General features: G+C 42.2%; 1 protein-coding gene across 1 annotated transcript in view; it reads right to left on the minus strand.

The window, feature by feature from the left end:
- Positions 1-1,391: 1,391 nt before the first annotated feature.
- LOC107573609 (probable lysosomal cobalamin transporter) overlaps positions 1,392-11,499 on the minus strand; it is a 90,785-nt gene continuing 80,677 nt past the window's right edge. The window contains exons 14-16 of the mRNA XM_016260038.1: positions 5,259-5,383; positions 1,806-1,934; positions 1,392-1,716 (exon numbers count right to left, since the gene is read on the minus strand). Of these exons, the coding sequence (XP_016115524.1) occupies positions 1,392-1,716; positions 1,806-1,934; positions 5,259-5,383 (579 nt within the window). The remainder of the gene's footprint in view (positions 1,717-1,805; positions 1,935-5,258; positions 5,384-11,499) is intronic.

An 11,499-nucleotide genomic window follows, 5' to 3' on the forward strand; every position in this document is an offset into this window, starting at 1 on the left:
TATAAAATAAATTAATAGATGTTATTATAAAATAATAACTTAAAATAAAAAGTGATTTATTCTCAATATCGGAAACCGTTTTTGCTACTTAATATTTTTTTGTAACCTGTGATACTTTTATCAGGATTATTTGATGAATAAACAGTAAAAAAGAACAGCATTTATTTAAAAAAAAGAATAAATATTTGTAATAATATACAGTACACTACCGTTCAAATGTTTTGGGTCGGTAATTGTTTTCAGCAAGGATGTGTTAAATGAATAAAAAGTGATGGTAAAGACTTATATTGTTATTTCTATTTCAAATAAATACTGTTCTTTTTAACTTTTTATTCATCAAAAAATCCTAAAAAAAAGTATCACGGGTTCCCAAAAAATATTAAGCAGCAAAAACTGTTTCCAACATTGATAATAAATCAGCAAATTATGTTAATAAATCAAAATGATTTCTGAAGGATCATGTGACACTGAAGACTGTGGTAATGGATTAGGAAAATTCAGCTTTGCATCACATGAATAAATGATATTTTACAGTATATTAAAATAGGAAACAGTTATTTTCAGATGTAATAATATTTCACAATATTCTGTATTTTTAATATTTGAGAAGAAATGCCTTTAAATAACATTAAAAATCTTACTGATCGAAACTTTTGAAATATATAACAAAATTATTTTTAAATTATATATTATTTTATACTCTATTTATGAAATTATAAAATATCATTTATATATGACTGAAAATAAGAACAAACATATAGATTTTATATATTTAATTATAAAGAGTGTGTCCGTTTTATACGTAAAGTGTTTGTTTTTAAGATTTATTTTCAGCATTTTTGCCTTTATTGTAATAGAACAGTGAGTAGACAGGAAGCAAAGTGGGAAAGGTCCAAGAGCCAGGACTCAAACTCAGGATGCTCAAAGTGCAACGATGCTATATACTGTATGCTATAGAGTTTAAATGTAAAGTTATAAAAATATGCACAACTGCACAAAACAAATACAGACACTAAACTCTCGATGGATGCCATATTCAAAGCCACAAAATAGTCAAAATGCATACATCTGTGATTGCACAGGAACTGAAGTCTATATAAAAGTGTGAAGATGCAATGTTGCCTAGCAACCATATGCAACTAAACTCTCAACACAACACCCCATAATAACTAGTTCTGCCACGTTTTGACTTGTGTATAATATGTCATGCTCAGTTTTTTTTACATTTATTCGTATTTCCCTCTCAAGTGAAAATAACGTAAAGCAGTCCTGCACACCACCAGCAACACAAATATATCTTCCTCCTACAGCACAACCGCTACCGGATGACACATGTCTGCCGTCGCACGGTATATCCCATCATGCCGCCTGGCACTAATTGACACTCTCCATCACTCAAACACAAAGGACTTCCTCCAGGAGCTTGAAGGACAACCCAACCCCAGCATTATTGCCAATCCAAGCTGTGCTCTGTGAAGCAGGACTCGCCTCTTGCTCTGTCGACTTGAGGCGTGAGAGTGGCGGGGTTCGAGAGCACGGGTCGGGCCCTGCGGGGAGAGATGCTCTCGGTTGGATACAGCGCCCTCCCTGTCGCATGTGTTCTCCCTGCTTGACACTTCCTCCCACTCACGCCTGGTTGTGCAACGGCTGTTACGCAAGACAGAGCAGCTTCCAGAGTGATGAGAAGACTCGGGTTGCTGCACAAGAGGGAACGATCTGGCAGAGCGAGAGGACTACAGATGAAAAACGGCAACAAAAGGAGAGCGAGCGAGCAAAAGTCGATATTATTCAATTCTTTCATCTACAGGCCAGCTGGCAGGGCGGGTTTTTGCTGCAGGTCAACAGGTAAGAGAGGACGAGCACACGTTGGGGCCAGGAAGCTCAGCGTCTCATCAAGGGTCTCAAAGTGACAGTCGATATGCTGAGAGAGAAGTCTGGAGAGAATTGGGGAAAGGACTGAATTGATTACTCATTCAATTACAATAATTAAGCGGCTACTTGAGGCACTCTGTTTTAACATGCCTTTTGTCATTTATTACTCTTTAGAAGAGGAAAAGAGAAGTCCTTAATTTCTCTTCAAGACAAAAAAAGAGCTCAACAAGGGACACTTTTGTGTTCATGAGCATCATATTAATCACTACAACCATCAGCATCCAAACCACTGGGGAAAAATGAGCTGAATTTTTTGGCCAGCACACAAAAAGAGCCCGAAATGATTAAAAGATGAAAGGTGGTGCTCAGCCTTTAGGCAATATTACACATTTTAGATTTTTTGATTACTTTTAACCTAACTTGTTTATCACATTGATTTGATTAGGACAGTCTTATATCATATTGATATAAAAATACAAAGAAAAAGAAAATATATTCCAATCTTTGTTATCAACAACATGCAAGTGCATTAAACATTATGGGGGGGGGTGAAAAAGTACTCAATGAAAAAGTAACTATAGTCTGATTATGAATATTTTAAGACGTAATATCACCTAATTAAAAGTATTTCATGTTTGGAATCTGATTATGTAATCTGGACTACATATAATCAGTTGGATAACATAACATAACATTTGGCTTTGAGAGACTTAATTGGGTTATGATACAGAGCATTGTTTGAAGGAGGCATATGGAGAAGTATTCACGCAGGCACAGACTAATGCAACGCAACTGATTTCTACTGGGTTTTTTTTTTGTTCAGCTTTTTCTGTCATCTTATCATTAAAGGTATTTGCTAAGGAAAACATCACAATTACTGTTGCTCATAGCAAAGGTGAGGGATTTGAACAGCGTGTACAACTCGTGGCATTTGTGCTACGAACTTGAATGATACTTCAAATCATGCGGCTTGTTGAGGTGTGCTATTACTGTTCAGAGCAATCTGACTTTTTCCTGGCAGGCGATAAAATGAGTGGCATTTACTTACACTGAAGGGATCTGAGCCGTAACAGTTCAGAAACATGCTAAAAAACATTCAGAACACTGCAGCAACTGTGTAACAACCACCTAGAACACCGTAGCAATAGCACAGAAACATGCTAAAAGACAAATGACCTTAGCAGCCACCTAGAACACCCTAGCAACAGTGTAGAAACATTCCAAAAACTATTTAGCTTAGCAACTACCAAGAACACCCTAGCAACAGCATAGAAGCATGCTAAAAAAACAACTGATCTTAGCAGCCGCAGTCAACTAAATTAATTCAAAATTAAATATTTCATACATTTGTAAAATTAATGTAGAAGTACATTTCAATATTTTTTCTTTTGATTTAAATATATGTCCCTATACTGTAAGTGCCAACCATCTTATGTGTATGATTAAAATGAACTTAATGAACACTAATTCATACAGTAGCCCAAATATCAAGCACACTTCATTTGTTACAGCTTGACTATCTTTCATCTGAGTGGCTGCTGAATGATGGTTATATGAATGACCTCCACGGGACATTATATAGCCATAAATCATGTCAACAATAACAATCGTTTACACTGACTTCCTAAACCAAGCTGGACAACTCTCGGCAACATTAAGCGGATCAAAAATGGTCCCTTTTTAGAAAATAAACCGTTAGCCTGTTCCTATTATCCAGAACAAAAACAACAAATCGGACTTCACTGCAATGATCTGAGAAATCATTTGGGGTGAAAAACAGCCGCCTCTCAGCTAGAGCGACTCCAATCACAGAAATCAAACCCTGAAAAAGAGGCGAGAGTCTCAATATCAGAGGCAACCACAGGAACAGTCAAATATTTGTTGAGATACGCCATCTGGAGAAAGAGGAAGACAGATGATTCCTAAAAAAAAACTAAAATAAGCATTTTTGTCGATTAAGTCATACCACAAACAAACTGCTGAGAGCTTTTAATTCCACTCAGCATGCCTAATGGATTCAAACCACAGTAGAGGAAACTTTGTTAAGATAAAATGAGCTAATATAGGGGGAAATTTCAAATGCTTCCAGATTGATGTAGATTGTCAAAAACCGTTTACTGTACCATGTTTTTTTCCGTCCATTTTGCCAAAAGCTGTATCATACTGATAGTGAACAGTAATTGTAATAAAAGCAAATGGAAATCACATCTCCCGCTGTGAAGCGACGGAGAGTCCCGTGCTAATGGACGGTGTACAGCTTGTCTTGCGCTGTTCTATCTGAAAACAGTAATGAGGCGTTTTGCGGATGACGGGTAGGTGGCAGAAACACAATGACTGGGCTCCGCTGACCGACCGCAGATGGGAAAAGGCCAAAACCCACACAAACAGATTGGGAGGCTGTGCTGGTTGGCAAGCAGACGGCTTAAAACTACGCTGGTTCTAAAGTGCGAGTCAACTGGAGATGGATCAATTTCGGGTGACCCGCAGAGCAACTTCTGTTGCACAGATTTATCCTCCATTGTGTGAGACAGCGCCTCATTTTGGCTTTGAGAGACTTAATTGGGTTATGATACAGAGCATTGTTTGAAGGAGGCATATGGAGAAGTATTCACGCAGGCACAGACTAATGCAACGCAACTGATTTCTACTGGGTTTTTTTTTTGTTCAGCTTTTTCTGTCATCTTATCATTAAAGGTATTTGCTAAGGAAAACATCACAATTACTGTTGCTCATAGCAAAGGTGAGGGATTTTATCTGAAATATAAATTATGAAATATAAAGATATACAAGTGTTTACTGTCACTTTTGACCAGTTTAATCTGTTCTTGTGAATAAAAGTATTAATTTCTTTCAAAAAAAGACCAAAAACTTTTGAACCTTACTGACCCCAAACTTTTGAACAGTATCTTTTGTCCTTTTCAAGTTTTTACTGTGGTCATTCATCTCAGAGTTGGTTTAGTTCGTGGCTTAGAAATCTTTACTGATTTTTTTTTTAAATCACAATGAAGAAAATGAATGGGAACAATATGAACCAAGTGTGAAAAATGTGGGCAGTTACAGTTGCACTCCACAGCCACAGACTCTTTAAATGGCCAATACACTACCCTTTTTTCCTTGAAGTCTACTTACTGTATAATGTTAGTCAAGACTTCTTGCACAAAAAAATGCATAAACGCGTATATATATTAGCCCCTTAGAATTTAACTGGATGCTTTTGCTACTGTACATTTAACACCTCCATATGTAAATGACCTCTGTAATAACTGGTTTCTTTGCAGGAAAAAAAATTAAATCTTCAAATAGGCAAGAAAAAACACTTTCCAGAATACAACCTCTTTAAAACTCCTCACCAACCATTCCCTATGGTATGGTGAAGCATTCTCCACTGAAGTCGGTCACTCTGTGGGTGATAAAGAATGACGGTCTTACCTTCAGGAGCGTCTGCGTCACATATCTTAGTGATGGCAGAGGTGTGATTGTCCTGTGATGGGTCTGCTGTGGGCAGCGTGGTCTGGGGACAAAAATAAACTCAATAAGCCCAATCTGATCAATGGAACAGGGCTCTAAATGCATGCAAGTTAAACATAAGGAATATGCTTTAGCTTTTTACGTAAGCACAAGAGAGACATTACCACTGTGATATGGTATTTGTGTTTTTTTCACGTTCACCTAATAACTAACTTAACAAATTACAAAGCAGTTTTGTGCACATTACTTCAGTATAAAAATCGTATTCACTTACCATCCACAATCCAGTTTAAACAGCTACTAAACATTAGAATAGCCATGCTGTATTTAAATTAAGTCATTGTCATTTAAATTAGACTCATTACACTGCATATTAACAAAACGTACTCGGTTACTAACGTAACATCGGTTCCCTGAGATACGGACCGAGTACTGCATCTGTTTAAGACGCTTTGGGAAAAACTCCTTTTTCTCAGATGACTGAAGCCTTTTAATAACGCAGTGTAACTGCACGGCCATTGGTTCGTGCAGTGTACTAAAAATGAAACAATGGCTCGGCAGCGGAGCTGAAAGAGCCTACGGCGGATCCTCAGGTTACTTCGACTGAAGTGACGACTGAGTCGTGCAGCTACATAGCATGGCAAAGTACACAGTACTTATTCCGTATCTCAGGGAACCGAGGTTACGTTAGTAACCGAGTACGTTCCCTATCGATACTTCACTCATACTGCGTCTGTTTTAGACGCTTTGGGGAACCAGTACAATCCCGCCATGCTATGCTAGAGGAACGACTAATACTTGAACTTGCCTTAAGCACCCAAGGGGTCCAAGAGGGACCAAGCATTTTGCATCGTCCCGAAATAATTCAGTACAGCCTCGGAACTCACTGAGGGCCAAGAGCGTACATGGAGGCAAATGCCAAGCACTGGTTGTCATACGACAGAGTGCCCTGCTATGCAGAAAGGACCAGCGCCTGTAAGGTTGGGATGTCCAGACTATAGAATCTGGCAAATGTGGACGGCGAGGCCCAGCCGACCGCCACACAAATTTCAGCAATGGACACACCGCTAGACCAGGCCCAGGAAGAGGCAACGCCTCTAGTTGAGTGGGCTCTTACTCTCATGGGGCATTGAAGGCCCAAAGAAGTGTATGCTAGCATAATTGCGTCAATTATCCATTTGGGAAGTCTCTGCTTCGTAACCAGACAACCCTTGGTGTGGCCCCCGAAGCATACAAATAGCTGATCCAACCGCCTGAACGGGGCGGAACGCTCAACCTAGGCTTTCAGCGCCCTGATGGGACAGAGTAAGTTCAACTCTTGGTCTTGCTCTGAAGGAGGAAGCGCCAATAGAGTTATCACCTGTGCTCTAAATGGAGTAGAGAGCACTTTAGGCACATAACCGTGCCTTGGTTTCAGGACGACCTTAGAGTCGTCGGGCCCAAATTAAAGGCAGGTGGGGCTCACTGATAGTGCCTGCAGATCTCCCATACGCTTTACCGATGCTAATGCTAGTAGCAGAGCAGTCTTAAGCGTCAGGGGACGAAGGTCAACGGACTGTAGCGGCTCAAAAGGATGGCTCTTAAGAGCCCTCAACACCGTGGGCAGGACCCATGTAGGGACGGTGACAGGGCGAGGTGGGTTGAGCCTCCTAGACCCTTTCAAAAAGCAAACAACTAGGTTTTTCCTGCCCCCTGACTGGCCAGCTATAGGAGTGTGTGAGGCTGCTATGGCTGCTACATAGACCTTGAGCGTGGAAGGGGCACGACCCTTATCCCACAGCTCCTGCAGGAAGGACAATATCAGAGATATATTGCAGGAAATTGGGTCTGCGCCAGGCAGAAAAGACAGATCATTTAAGTGCATAGAGCCGCCTTGTAGAGGGTGCTCTAGCCTGAAATATTGTGTTTAGCACGCTCTCAGGGAGGTCCGTAGGCTCCCATCGAGAGGCCAGAGGTGCAGAACCCACAGTTTGGGCTGGGGGTGCCATATCGTTCTGTTCGCCTGAGAGAGGAGGTTTCACCTCAGGGGAATGGGCCATGGGGCTGCTATAAGCAGCTGAGACAGCTCTGCGAACCAGTGTTTGGTCCTCCAGAGAAGGGCCACCAGCAGAACCTTGTTTCCACTCCGCGATCGGGGGAAAAGCTTAAAGGAGGAGATTGGGCCAGTCGTGGGCTAACGCATCCTTGTCCTTTGAAAAGTAAATTGGGCAGTGAGAGTTGTCTTCTGAGGCGAAGAGGTCGACTTCTGCCTTGCTGAAGATCTCCCAGATTCTCTGAACCATATGTGGGTGGAGCATCTACTCTTCTGAGGGGATGTTGCTCTGATATAGCATGTCTGCTCCCTGGTTCAACCTGCCCGGCACACCCATGTTGGAAGTGTCTGTCTAGACCACCTTCCTTCTGCAGAATATTCCCTGGGGCACGCCCTGTTCCATCCACCGAGTCTTTCCGAGGGGCCAGAGCTGCTACGCAGGCCTGGTCCACCTTGACATGAAGGAGTCAGAGACACCAGGTGTGTGACGGAACTCAAGGTTTCAGCCAGCACTGAAAGGGCCGCATGCGAAGCAGGCCCAGCTGAAGTACCGGAGACATGGAGGCCATGAGGCCCAGCATCTTCTGAAACGCCTTGAGAGGGCGAGGGGCTCCAACTTTGAATGAGGCCACGAGCTGCTGAATGGCCAGTGCACGTTCTGGCGCGACTACCGCCCTCCTTTGGGCTGAGTCGAGAACTGTTCCCAGGAACGAGATCTGTTGGCTGGGGGACAGCGCGCTATTGGCAAAATTTTCCCTGAGTCCCAGGCATTCTAAGTGGCTGAGGAGAAAGGATCTGGAAATAGTAGCTCATTCTCCGACTGGGCCAAGATGAGCCAGTCATTGAGGTAATTCAAAATGCTGATTCCCATCTGTCTCAATGGGGAAAGAGCCGCAGCCATGCACTTCATAAAAGTGCGAGGAGCTAGGGCAGTCCAAAGGCAAGGACCGTGTATTGATATGCCACTCCCTTGAAGGCGAATCTCAAGAATCATCTGCAGTGGGGGGCTATCTGGATGTGAAAGTAGGCATCTTTCAGATCCAGCAAAAAGAACCAGTCCCCTGGGCACACTTGCGAGAGGATCTGTTTCAATGTAATCATCCTGAACAGCCGTTTCATGAAGGGCTTGGTTCAGGTGCCTAAGATTGAGGATGGGTGACCATTGCCATCCTTTTTGGGGACAAGAAAAATAGCGGTTGCGGAAGCCTGACTTGCTTTGAGCTGGGGAAACCGTTTCTACGGCTCCTATCGCCAGCAAATTCATCACCTCGGAGCGCAGGACGTGCGCGTCTTTGCCCTAACCGAGGTGGGAACCACACCACTGCTTCGTGGGGGTCTTTGAGCGAATTGCAGAGAATAACCTTGTTTTATTATCCCCAAAACCCAGTCTGGCACTCCGGGGATGGCCTGCCAGGCCTCAGTCTGCGTGACAAGGGATTGGATTAATTAGAGCGGCTGGTCGCCGTATGGGGACCCAACATTCAGAAGACGAATTTTGCTCTCTTTTGAAAATGCTTTCAAAAAATGCTTCGCTAGACTTAATGCTCTCATAGCGAGAGCAGACAGCCCCCGTGCGCGCTGCCTCAGCGTGGGCATGGCCCAGATACGTCCAATTTGAAGCTGTCAGTGATAATAATCATTAGTGACAGCATTCCCTTATAATCCGCTTAATAGAAGTGAAGTACTGATGATATTTATGTGTAAACACTCAGGCAGATCAAAAGTGCTGCGCGCATTCTCTCAGATCCGCTTGTGGCGGACGAGGGGAGGGGCGGGGCCGCCTTCATTGAAGACGACGAGCCACGAGCAAAGCAGAGCGAGACATGAACTCTCGTAGTGAGAGCGATCTGTCTCAGCGAGCGCAGCCTCAGCGTGGGCATGGCCCAGGCGAGAGGCGCATTCAAATACGAAGCTGTCAGCGATATTGAATCATTGGTGACAGCGTTGAAACACACTGGCGGATCAAAGAGCTGCGTGGAGAGTGATGCATGCGGGGGCTTGCCGGTGTTAAATCACTCATGCCTGATTGCTCATCCCCGCAAGTTTGCCATTTCTTCCTCCGAGTAACTGGGAGGAGAGAAACAGAGAGCGGGGAGGCGGGGCCGCCTTCCGCAAACGAACTGGGGCAGACTGCTTTCATGGCGGATGAAGCACGCATATGATGTGTGCCAGCACGAATTGCTCAGCCTGATCGTTCAACCCGCGAGCTCGCCGTTGCTTCCTCCGAGGTAACTAGGAGGAGAGAAACAGAGAGCGGGGAGGCGGGGCCACCTTCCGCAAACGAACTGGGGCAGACTGCTTTCATGGTAAAAGCAGCCCGTCTCTGTGAGCGCAGCCATAGCGACACACACACACACCAATTTGAAGCGGTCAGTGACAGCGTTCCGCTTCAATCAACCTAGGAAAATAGAGCCGCTCAATCTAAAGAGGGGAGCTGATCTTCACTGATCGAAGCGCAGCAGGGAGAGTTCGCCGAGAGAGGAGAAACGGGAGAGTGGGGCTGCCTCATTGAAGGCGGTCCGCGAGTGGAGAAGAGCGAGATTCATACTCTGAGTGAGCATTCTGTCTCAGTGAGTGCGCAGCTCACTGCCCTTCTGCGGCGGATCAAAGCGCAGTGGGGAGAGCAAGCACACGGGTACAGTGCCGGCATGCGAACGAGCAGTCGAGCAGAGGGTCGCTGGTTCAGCTTGATCCGCTGCAAAGGCGATTCTACGGCGAGAGGCTTTGAGTCTCGTAGATCAGCGATGAACTAGTCGTCGCTGAAGGAGAAGAAATCGGAGGATCCTATGGCGATGTGCCGCTTATATAGCCAGACGACCCCGCCCATTCTAGCGGGCTTGGTTCATTTTTAATACACTGCACGAACCAATGACCGTGCAGTTACACTGCGTTATTAAAATGCTTCAGTCATCGGAGAAAAATGAGTTTTTCCCAAAGCGTCTTAAACAGACGCAGTACGAGTGAAGTATCGATAGGGAACTCTGCTATGTGCATAATGTGGCACTGTTAACACTAAAACGAACGTCACAGTAAATGCCATTTAAAAAAAAAAGATGTTTACATTTATCATGGCAGTAGTGCTTCATCAAATGATGGAGAAGAGCATTGTGGCATACCTTATATGCAAACATGTGGTGTAGTTGAGCACAGTTTATTCATTTGAAAGACTTGCTTCATAACTGAACCCAATTCACATAATTCCTTCAGTAAACTAGTGCTAAAACAACACAGACTAGAGTGAGTATAAACAACACATATTTCTAGAACCATCTCTTACAAGAATACTGATAACAAAAGAAAGCAAAAAAAGTTATGACTGACTCATTCTGCATAATTACATTTTACACATACTAATTATAAGAGGCAGACTGACTCATAAGTTTTTGGGTTATTACATTATGGGAATGTATTCAGAAATACAATTACAGTTTCAATTACACATTCCATGTGCTTAGAGATAATGCATTGCTGTTTATGCTGGATGATGAAATGAGTAAACCTCATTTGTTAAAAGTAAATATATTAACTATCTGGGTGTAATTATGAGTCAAAAAAGTATTTTTCTAAATAAAGTGTCCAATTTTACACCATTTAATATCACATAAATTTAAAAGTGACCCAATTTACTTTCTAATTACACTGTCCTTGTCTTAACTTGTCTTATTATGCAGGATTTATTATCTAGTAAATTAATATACTTGATATGTATTATGTATATTATGTATGTAATATGTATTATTTTTATATACACAATATATACATATATATATATATATATATATATATATATATATATTAGTGCTGTCAAACGATTAATCGTGATTAATCGTATCCAAAATAAAAGTTTTTATTTACATAATATATGTATGTGTACTGTGTATTTTTATTATGTATATACACGTAAATACACACACATGCACGTATATATTTCAGAATTAAAAAAAATATATATATTAAATATATTTATTTATAATATCAATTATATGAATATAAATATAGACATGTACATACATGTAAATATTAAAAAATATATATACTGTATGTGTGTGTATTTACACTGAACAAAATTATAAACGCAACACTTTTGTTTTTGCCCCCATTTTTCATGAGCTGAACTCAAAGATCTA

Source organism: Sinocyclocheilus grahami, unplaced genomic scaffold (genome assembly GCF_001515645.1).
Source record: "Sinocyclocheilus grahami isolate Dianchi unplaced genomic scaffold, SAMN03320097.WGS_v1.1 scaffold1983.1, whole genome shotgun sequence".
NCBI lineage: Eukaryota > Metazoa > Chordata > Actinopteri > Cypriniformes > Cyprinidae > Sinocyclocheilus > Sinocyclocheilus grahami.